At 51.4% G+C, this 11,475-nt stretch overlaps 1 protein-coding gene across 1 annotated transcript in view; it reads left to right on the top strand.

The window, feature by feature from the left end:
• LOC108799112 (zinc finger protein 585B-like) overlaps nt 1-11,475 on the top strand; it is a 27,684-nt gene that overhangs the window by 7,814 nt on the left and 8,395 nt on the right. The window contains exons 4-9 of the mRNA XM_018570934.1: nt 159-375; nt 663-791; nt 1,094-1,699; nt 1,868-2,110; nt 2,192-2,443; nt 7,324-7,867. Of these exons, the coding sequence (XP_018426436.1) occupies nt 159-375; nt 663-791; nt 1,094-1,699; nt 1,868-2,110; nt 2,192-2,443; nt 7,324-7,867 (1,991 nt within the window). The remainder of the gene's footprint in view (nt 1-158; nt 376-662; nt 792-1,093; nt 1,700-1,867; nt 2,111-2,191; nt 2,444-7,323; nt 7,868-11,475) is intronic.

Genomic DNA, 11,475 nt, shown 5'->3' on the forward strand with positions numbered 1-11,475 from the left:
CCACCATGAGAGATGTCCCCGCCCCCTGTATTCCCGGGATCCCACCCAGGAAGATCTCACCATCCCCCACCATGATCAGGTAGATGATGAACAATTGGTAATGATGCTTTATAGACAAGTGTTTTTTCGTTACAATGAATGTTTTATAATATATCTAGAATGGAGACCTCGGAGATGATACTATTTTTGTTAAAGAAGAGTATAAAGAGGAGGATGAGGAGTACGGGGTGATGGAGGAGCTTTCTGAAGGACACAAGGACATGATGATGAAGTCACCTAATAACAGGAACCCACCAGAGAGATGTCCCCGCCCTCTGTATTCCCGGGATCCCACCCAGGAACATCTCACCGTCCCCCACCATGAGAGATGTCCCCGCCCCCTGTATTCCCGGGACTCCACCCAGGAAGATCTCACCATCCCCCACCATGAGAGATGTCCCCGCCCCCTGTATTCCCGGGATCCCACCCAGGAAGATCTCACCATCCCCCACCATGATCAGGTGGGTGGATTGGAGGGGCGGGAACATAAAGTGATGGAACGCTCTGACATGTGGAGATGACGTGTGGACTCTACAAGATGAGATCTTCTATGTGATGTCACATCATAAATACTTCTATGTCACAGATGAGACTTTCTGCCGTTCTGTTGGTTTAGGGTGAAGATCTGATGAAGATGAAAGTTGAGGGTGAAGTAGAAGAGACGTATGTGAGGGATGATCAGCGATATACGGAGGAGGCCGGGATGATGAGGACGTCCATAGAGGAGGACACGCCTACACAGATCAGCACAGGTGGGTCATTATATGTTCTTCTGTTATCCGGGGGAGGGACTGCCAGCCTATACTATTTATCAGAGGTTGGATGAGCAGCATGCTCCTCCCAGTCCCTGTTGGCTCCTCCTCTTCTGACAAGGCTGTGTAGATTTAGAAGTGATCTAGGAGGAGGCCCTTTGACTGAAGAGGGGAGGAGTCCCAGCTGGTTGGGACCTCCTCATAGAACATCTGCTCCCTCAGACCTCCTGATCCAGATGGAATGTTGAGTGAAGTCATCTAACCCTCTCATATCTCTCCATCATGTGTCTCTATGTTTCCAGGACACGCCATGGAGGAACCCTCAAAGGATCGTCTGACTTTATCTCCAGGTTGTAAGATGGAAGATGAGGACATCACAGCAGATTGTGCGGGGGAAGAGACAATGAGCTCAGCTATGGATGGTGGACGTCACAGTGTGGATAGACCATGGACTCCCTCTGACTCTGAGGAACCTCGTCCTGTGGGGGATGGTGCCGGAATTCAGGGGGAGAAGACATTTTCCTGCCCTGAGTGTGGAAAAAGTTTTGAATCTGAAGTAAGGTTTACTGTACATCAGAGATCTCACACGGGTGAGAAGATTCATTCCTGTTCTGAGTGCGGGAAAAGCTTTCTTCATAAATCAAAACTGGACATACATTACAGATCTCACACGGGGGAGAAGCCGTTTTCCTGCCCTGAGTGTGGAAAAGGTTTTACTGATAAGGGCAAGCTTTCCAGACATCAGAAATTGCACAAGGGGGAGAAGCCATTTGCCTGTTCTGAGTGTGGCAAATGTTTTTTCCAGAACTCTCAATTGGTCAGACATCAGAAATGTCACACAGGTGAGAAACCTTATGCCTGTTCCGAGTGTGGGAAAGGTTTTTCACAGAACTCCAATCTTTCTAGACATCAGAATTTGCACAAGGGCGAGAAGCCATATGCTTGCCTTGACTGTGCAAAATGTTTTGCAGAGATCTCAGACCTTGCTAGACATCAAAGATCACACACAGGGGAGAAGATGCATTCCTGCCCTGAGTGTGGGAAATGTTTTTCAGATGAGTACAGTCTTAAATCACATCAGAGATCTCACACGGGTGAGAAGCTTCATTTCTGCCATGAGTGCGGGAAATATTTTGTCCATAAATCTGTGCTGGTAAGACATCAAAGATCTCACACGGGGGAGAAGCCGTATTCCTGCCCTGAGTGTGGGAAATGTTTTTCAGCACAGTGTAATTTTAGAAGACATCTGAGGTCTCACACGGGTGAAAAGCCGTATTCCTGTACTGAGTGTGGAAAGTGTTTTTCAGAGAAGAAGAATCGTAGCAATCATCAGCAAGTCCACGCCCAAGAAAAGCCTTTTTCCTGCCTTGAGTGCGGGAAAAGTTTTCACTGGAAATCAGAACTTGTTACCCATCAGAGATCTCACACAGGGGAGAAGCTGTATTCTTGCTCTGAGTGCGGGAAAAGTTTTCTACGGATATATGAACTCGTTACGCATCAAAGATCTCACACGGGGGAGAAGCCATATTCCTGCTCGGAATGCGGGAAAAGTTTTTCACAGAAATGCAGCCTTACTACACATCAAAGGTTCCACACTGGCGAAAAGCGGTATTCTTGTTCAGTGTGTGGAAAATGCTTTTCATGGAAGTCCAGTCTTAATGTTCATCAGCTAAGGCACAGGAATGAAAACACTGTATTCCTGCCCTGAGTGTGGGAGAGGTTTTTCATTTCAGTTTAACCCTAAAAGACATCCGAGGTCTCGCACATACGACCGGCCATATTCCTGTAATGAGTGTGGGAAATGTTTCTCACAGAAGTTCCATCTTAGCAAACAGACACCTCCAGGGCTCTGTGGAGTGTGGGAAATGTCTTCTGTATTTTGTTTTTTTCATGTCAGTTTACACCTTAAAAGACATCAGAGGTCTCACACATATGACAGGCTGTAGTCCTGTAATGGGTGTGGGAAAAGCTTCTCACAGAAGTTCCATCTTAGCAAACAGACACCTCGAGGGCTATGTGGGTTCCCCTTAGTGTGCGGAGTGTGGGAAATGTCTTCTGTATTTTGAAATATTTCTGTTCTTATAACGATGAGATTGTTTGTAATTTGATTGATAAAAGACGTCTTCAGATTTGGATTAATCTTTTTATTTTATAGCTTATTATTTGTAAAAATCTATTGATGACGGTTTTAACGGTTACCAGGAAGTCATAACTCAAAAACTTCCATCATAACACAAAAACAGTTTATTGCTGGGTGGTTATTATTGGGTCCACTGACCACCATTGCTGGGGGTTATATATTGGGTCCACTGACCACCATTGCTGAGGGGGTATATATTGGGTCCACTGACCACCATTGCTGAGGGGGTATATATTGGGTCCACTGACCACCATTGCTGAGGGGGTATATATTGGGTCCACTGACCACCATTGCTGAGGGGGTATATATTGGGTCCACTGACCACCATTGCTGAGGGGGTATATATTGGGTCCACTGACCACCATTGCTGAGGGGGTATATATTGGGTCCACTGACCACCATTGCTGAGGGGGTATATATTGGGTCCACTGACCACCATTGCTGAGGGGGTATATATTGGGTCCACTGACCACCATTGCTGAGGGGGTATATATTGGGTCCACTGACCACCATTGCTGAGGGGGTATATATTGGGTCCACTGACCACCATTGCTGAGGGGGTATATATTGGGTCCACTGACCACCATTGCTGAGGGGGTATATATTGGGTCCACTGACCACCATTGCTGAGGGGGTATATATTGGGTCCACTGACCACCATTGCTGAGGGGGTATATATTGGGTCCACTGACCACCATTGCTGAGGGGGTATATATTGGGTCCACTGACCACCATTGCTGAGGGGGTATATATTGGGTCCACTGACCACCATTGCTGAGGGGGTATATATTGGGTCCACTGACCACCATTGCTGAGGGGGTATATATTGGGTCCACTGACCACCATTGCTGAGGGGGTATATATTGGGTCCACTGACCACCATTGCTGAGGGGGTATATATTGGGTCCACTGACCACCATTGCTGAGGGGGTATATATTGGGTCCACTGACCACCATTGCTGAGGGGGTATATATTGGGTCCACTGACCACCATTGCTGAGGGGGTATATATTGGGTCCACTGACCACCATTGCTGAGGGGGTATATATTGGGTCCACTGACCACCATTGCTGAGGGGTTATATATTGGGTCCACTGACCACCATTGCTGAGGGGTTATTATTGGGTCCACTGACCACCAATGATGGGGCGGTGCAGTTTGACATCTTCTTCCTGAGCACCAGTTGACTTTGTCCCGGCACTGGGAGGACGACAAAGAGGCGGCCTTGGGGTTACTGGACGCCACGGCTTTCACCAGGACTGGAGACCATTGCCGGTGGGAGTCCGGTGCAATGTCAGCTTCACCGGAATAGTGTACACACAGTGCACCTGGATCCCAGCTACCCACAAGTCTGTAGACTCCGGACCTAATCGTTTAAGCCCCTCCCTGTTTTTAAAAGCACCCTTTGGACACGCCCACCATAGTTCCCCCCCACTGCCCCCATGACGTCTCAGGAATTAGAATTTCTAAAGGTTCCCTGGCGTGGAGATGTGGCCTTCTCCCATATGAAGGTTCATGTCCCAGGCCCTTCAGCTCCAGCATGGGAGCACCAAATCAAGGCAGGAGCTCGGCCTCTATCTCAGCAGAGTTAGACTGTTATGGAAGCTTCATGCAGTAGTGAAATCTAGGCGTGGTCCTCGGCGAGTGCACGGACACGCGTGTGCTTCTTATCATGGCACCGGAAGGCTGTGACATCCAAGTGATCTTCAGCTTCCTGAATCCTGCCTCGGTACCTGATACTGACCCGGCTTGTCTTGACCATTCTTCTGCTGCTCTACCTTCCTTTGACCACGGCCTGTCCCTTGACCTCGCCTTGTCCTCACGTTCCTGATCTTTTGGCCTGTCACCGGACTACGCCCTTGTCTACTGTTCCACGCCGCCCGTACATTGAAGACCCGGCCTGCATCCAGCTACGACTTGGTCCGCACCGCTTCCTCTGGCGTGTGACTCCTGCCCGAAGGATCCATCACAGAGACCATCATCCTCCATCAGCAGTGGCATCTCCCGGGACACTCGTGCCCTGGTCATCCACGCAGGGGTTCTGGCATGAAGCTTCAAGAGGCCCCTCCTCTCATTTCAAGATCCCCTAATGCACGGGACAGAAGTGCTGGTGACCTATTGGCCTCTCCTGGAAGATGTTGGGTTCCAATTGAGATCCGGACCTCCATATGCGTATCTTCTGGTGGAAGAGGTTGATGACCTCAGATGTATCCTCAAAAAGGCTCCTCATGGTGGAGGTTCCTGGAACAACCCCGGCTCCTTTGGTGGGGAAGAGTAAGACCTCCCATACCTAGGTGCATGCTTCCTGCTACCCAGCACTGCTGCTTACCCTTGCAGGAGGGCCCCTTTATTAAAGTTCTTTGGTTGGTCTTGCACCTTCTCTGCCGTAGCTGGGATTGCTGAAGCCATCATGGGGCTCCCAGCGGTGACTTGAAGTTCCACCACTGCCACATATGTGCCCCGCACCCCAGACCCTGACTACTCCATCCTGAGGACCTCTTCCTTTTATGTGGCCAATCCTTCACCACCAAACCCTGGGAATCAGGAGCCATTTCCACACTTTCCCCTCTGCTGGGGTTCTTCGCCTCCATATATCAGATGTGGGATGTGCTGGAAGAGAAGTCCCGCTCCCATCTGTACTGGGGTCCTGATCGGCCGGGCCACTCTACTGCCGTGTACATGTGAGGAGGTGACCCACATCACCCATTCCACCGCCGCCTGAGTCTTCTATGGATGAATGGGGGCATCACGGGGCTTACAAAGCCACATGAGAAGGTTTTCATCAATGTAGATAAGTAGCCGAAATCCCTCCACTGATCCCTATCAGTCATATACTTCTATCCCTCTCGGTGGGGAGGAGATGACCCATCTATAGAGAACACACAGCACAAGGCCGGGTTCACAATATGAGACTTTTCTCAGTTCCTCTGAGCTCCACCAGGTGGCGATCTCACCTATACCCAGACAGGAAGTCTCTATGGAAGGAAGTGATGTAATGTAGAGACAGGAAGTTCCGGGTGAGAGGTGAGTTAGGAGGAAGTGGAGAGGAGACATTGCTGGAACTGGCAGCAGAGGAGGTAATAAGATATTATGTTATATATACACCCAGTAACCCCTCCCCCCCTTCATGTCCGTCCTCGTCCTCCATAGTCACTGTGACGTCTCTCATCTCCGGCAGATGCGGCTACACACATATATCAAGTGTGAAAAAGTCCATTAACCTCGTCAGGGTCAGACCAAAGGTTAGTACATTATGGGTTCTTCCAAATTTAGGACTCTCAAAATTCACCAGAAGTTCTCGGTTCTCCCGAAACACGAATCCCGGAGATCCACCTCAGACCCGGATCTCATCCCTATAAATCCCTCCTTATGAAGGAGCTCTTCCCGTCCGCTCACCGTCACCAGACACACCGACACAATGGCTGATCTCAGACCTCCCTCGGGGTTCGGGGACCCTGTGAAGTCTGAAGCTTCATTTTGGCTTGTTGGAGCTTCAAACACCCCGATCTCCATTCATAGGACAAGAATGTCATTCACCCGGTACAGTCCTCCTCATTCTCCTCTATCCGTCCACAGAGACCTCCAGAGATCACATGACCACATCCATGAGGATGGAGGAGGACCGGAGTCACATGACCGAGAGGATACTAAACCTCACCCTGGAGATCATCTACCTGCTGACTATCAGCACAGGTGGGCCATAGTACATTATTCTGTTATTTGGGAGAGGGACTGCCAGTCTATACTCTGATCCTCTTGTTTCTTAGAGGTCACATGACCCAGTGTGTCAATGTAGAAGTGATCCGGGAGGAGGCCCTTTGACTGAAGAGGGGAGGAGTCCCAGCTGGTTGGGACCTCCTCATAGAACATCTGCTCCCTCAGACCTCCTGCTCCAGATGGAATGTTGACGGAAGAGGGGAGGAGTCCCGGCTGGTTGGGACCTCCTCATAGAACATCTGCTCCCTCAGACCTCCTGATCCAGATGGAATGTTGACGGAAGAGGGGAGGAGTCCCGGCTGGTTGGGACCTCCTCATAGAACATCTGCTCCCTCAGACCTCCTGATCCAGATGGAATGTTGAGTGAAGTCCTCTAACCCTCTCATATCTCTCCATCATGTGTCTCTATGTTTCCAGGACACGCCATGGAGGAACCCTCAAAGGATCGTCTGACTTTATCTCCAGGTTGTAAGATGGAAGATGAGGACATCACAGCAGATTGTGCAGGAGAAGAGACAATGAGCTCAGCTATGGATGGTGGACGTCACAGTGTGGAGAGACCATGGACTCCCTCTGACTCTGAGCGACCTCGTCCTGTGGGGGATGGGGCCGGAATTCAAGGGGAGAAGACATTTTCCTGTTCTGAGTGCGGGAAACGTTTTTTCCATAAATCAGAACTCGTGACTCACTACAGATCTCACACGGGGGAGAAGCCGTTTTCCTGCCCTGATTGCGGGAAGTGTTTTTCTCAGAAGTCTTATCTTTCTCGGCATCATAGATTGCACACGGGAGAGAAGCCGTACGCCTGCCCTGAGTGTGGAAAAAGTTATACTCGAAAATCAGAACTTGTTACGCATCAAAGATCTCACACAGGGGAGAAGCCTTATGCCTGCCTCGAGTGCGGGAAAAGTTATACGCGGAGGTCAGACTTTGTTACTCATCAGAGATCTCACACGGGGGAGAAGCCGTATGCCTGCCCTGTGTGCGGGAAAAGTTTTTCACAGAAGTCCAATCTTAACACCCATCTGAGCTACCACATGGGCGAGAACCGCTATTCCTGTCTGGAGTGCGGAAAAAGCTTTCTACGGAAATCAGAGCTTGTCAAGCATCAAAGATATCACACGGGGGAGTTGCTTCATTCCTGCTCGGAGTGTGGGAAATGTTTTTTACAGAAGTCTAATCTGATCAAACATCAGAGAACTCACACAACCCTTGAGGTGTTTGGCTTCCTCTGCTGAGGGGCAGGGGGGGTGTCAAGGTTGGTTTAGCCCCCTCTAGCAGTGTAGTCTGATCTCCCTTAGACATGATTGTGCACGGGGAGCAGCTTCATTGACTGGGAGAGCCCCCTGCTGGAGGAAAGTGGAACATACGACATCTTCGGATGATTAAATCTTATTTTCTTTCCCCCAATTCCTTTTTCTAACGCGACGGGTTCGGCTCACACTGGAGGTATTGGTCGCAAACTTGGGTCTCCACAGTTTTGATTTAGGACGCCCCACGTGGGTTTCCTGCATTGGCGACATGGCCAGATAGGTGGAGCTACACAAGGAAATGGGACTCGAATCTAAACAAAGCCGGGGTATGAGGGGCAAAGGGGCAAGGCATGGCCGGGATAGGGAGCAGTGGATCAGCAGTGCCGGGCACACTCGAAAAATTATTTGAGGCTCCTGAAGGGGCGCTAGATGCCCTCCCAGCAGCCACCCTCTGGTGGACCCCGGAACTGCGCCCTTCAGGTCCAGGGGCCGCAATGCCACCAGCCAGGTGTTCTGATTCTTAACATTGTCCCCCTTTAGGTAGCCGCCTCCGGACGCTCCAAGAAGCCTTGGCTAACAAAGTCCGTGTAGCTTCCTGGCTCTCCCGCTCAGCACAATTGTAAAACAGAGGAGGGGCCTTCGGAGATATTGTGGCATAGAGTGAATCGGGAGTTCCTCTTCATGTGCCGGAAGACTCCTTATAGTACCGAGAATTGCCGGGAGGCCTTCGTTCTAAAAGTGTCTGTTGAGAGGGAGGTCCAGTAACAGGCAAGGTGCCCTGCCACCAGGGTATGGTAACCAGCAAGGTGCCCCACTGCCAGGATTCTTTAACAAGCTGGAGGCCTCCCCACCATGTATGGTAGCAGGCCAAGTGCCATTCCTCTGGGATTTCATGCCAGGCCTCGGCAGCAAGCCATGGTTCAGGTTCGGCAGCAAGCCATGGTTCGATGGAGTCAGGCTGGGCAGCAAGCGGTGGGTCAGTGGGCTCAGGCTGGGCACCAATCGGTGGATTGGTGGACTCAGGTTGAGCCGCAAGTGGTGGGCTCAGGTTGGGCAGGAAGCGGTGAGACGATGGACCTTGAAAGCCACATTGAGGAGCAGAGATGAGGTGCAGGAGCAGAGATGAGGTATGGGAGCAGAGATGAGGTGTAGGAGCAGAGATGAGGTGCGGGAGCAGAGATGAGGTACGGGAGCAGAGATGAGGTGCAGGAGCAGAGATGAGGTACGGGAGCAGAGATGAGGTACGGGAGCAGAGATGATGTGCAGGAGCAGAGATGAGGTACAGGGGCAGAGATGAGGTACGGGAGCAGAGATGAGGTGCAGGAGCAGAGATGAGGTGCAGGAGCAGATAAGGTACGGGAGCAGAGATGAGGTGCAGGAGCAGAGATGAGGTGATGGAGCAGAGATGAGGTACGGGAGCAGAGATGAGGTGATGGAGCAGAGATGAGGTACGGGAGCAGAGATGATGTGCAGGAGCAGAGATGAGGTACGGGAGCAGAGATGAGGTGATGGAGCAGAGATGAGGTGCGGGAGCAGAGATGAGGTGCGGGAGCAGAGATGAGGTGCGGGAGCAGAGATGAGGTGCGGGAGCAGAGATGAGGTGCAGGAGCAGAGATGAGGTGATGGAGCAGAGATGAGGTGCGGGAGCAGAGATGAGGTGCAGGAGCTGAGAGGAGGTGCAGGAGCTGAGAGGAGGTGATGGAGCAGAGATGAGGTGCAGGAGCAGAGATGAGGTGATGGAGCAGAGATGAGGTGCGGGAGCAGAGATGAGGTACGGGAGCAGAGATGATGTGCAGGAGCAGAGATGAGGTACGGGAGCATTATGTTCAGGAGCAGAGATGAGGTGATGGAGCAGAGATGAGGTATGGGAGCAGAGATGATGTTCAGGAGCAGAGATGAGGTGCAGGAGCAGAGATGAGGTGCAGGAGCAGAGATGATGTGCAGAGATGAGGTACAGGAGCAGAGATGAGGTACGGGAGCAGAGATGATGTGCAGGAGCAGAGATGAGGTACAGGGGCAGAGATGAGGTACGGGAGCAGAGATGAGGTACGGGAGCAGAGATGAGGTACGGGAGCAGAGATGATGTGCAGGAGCATAGATGAGGTACGGGAGCAGAGATGAGGTGCAGGAGCAGAGATGAGGTGCAGGAGCAGAGATGAGGTACGGGAGCAGAGATGATGTGCAGGAGCAGAGATGAGGTGCAGGAGCAGAGATGAGGTGCAGGAGCAGAGATGAGGTACGGGAGCAGAGATGATGTGCAGGAGCAGAGATGAGGTACGGGAGCAGAGATGATGTGCAGGAGCAGAGATGAGGTGATGGAGCAGAGATGAGGTACAGGAGCAGAGATGAGGTGATGGAGCAGAGATGATGTGCAGGAGCAGAGATGATGTGCAGGAGCAGAGATGGGGTGCAGGAGCAGAGATGAGGTGCAGGAGCAGAGATGAGGTGCAGGAGCACAGATGAGGTACGGGAGCAGAGATGATGTGCAGGAGCAGAGATGAGGTGATGGAGCAGAGATGAGGTACAGGAGCAGAGATGAGGTGATGGAGCAGAGATGAGGTACGGGAGCAGAGATGAGGTACGGGAGCAGAGATGAGGTACGGGAGCAGAGATGATGTGCAGGAGCAGAGATGAGGTACGGGAGCCGAGATGAGGTACGGGAGCAGGTTCCGGGTGCATGTACTCAGGAGTGGAGCTGTGGGTTCAATGCCCTTGGAGAAGGGTAGGGATGCCATACCACTAAGGCAGAGACCGAGTGCTTTGCAAGTCCTTTGAGTCCCTCATTCATACGGAGAAGTGATGCAATGGGGGACACGTCTGTGAAGGTCCAATCATCCGGGTCACATGGTCTATCTGTACAAAAATAATTTACATTGAGGCAACTGGACCGGCTGTATTGTTCTTGAAGACGTTTTGCTGGTCATCCGACCAGCTTTGCCACGTCATTGCACCGAGAAAGCTGGTCGGATGACCAGCAAAACGTCTTCAAGAACAATACAGTCGGTCCAGTTGCCTCAATGTAAATTATTTTTGTACAGATAGACCATGTGACCCGGATGATTGGACCTTCACAGACGTGTCCCCCATTGCATCACTTCTCCGTATGAATGAGGGACTCAAAGGACTTGCAAAGCACTCGGTCTCTGCCTTAGTGGTATGGCATCCCTACCCTTCTCCAAGGGCATTGAACCCACAGCTCCACTCCTGAGTACATGCACCCGGAACCTGCTCCCGTACCTCATCTCGGCTCCCGTACCTCATCTCTGCTCCTGCACATCATCTCTGCTCCCGTACCTCATCTCTGCTCCCGTACCTCATCTCTGCTCCCGTACCTCATCTCTGCTCCATCACCTCATCTCTGCTCCTGTACCTCATCTCTGCTCCATCACCTCATCTCTGCTCCTGCACATCATCTCTGCTCCCGTACCTCATCTCTGCTCCTGCACATCATCTCTGCTCCCGTACCTCATCTGTGCTCCTGCACATCATCTCTGCTCCTGCACCTCATCTCTGCTCCTGCACCTCATCTCTGCTCCTGCACATCATCTCTGCTCCTGCACATCATCTCTGCTCC

This window comes from Nanorana parkeri, unplaced genomic scaffold (genome assembly GCF_000935625.1).
Source record: "Nanorana parkeri isolate BGI_ZX_2015 unplaced genomic scaffold, ASM93562v1 scaffold1634, whole genome shotgun sequence".
NCBI lineage: Eukaryota > Metazoa > Chordata > Amphibia > Anura > Dicroglossidae > Nanorana > Nanorana parkeri.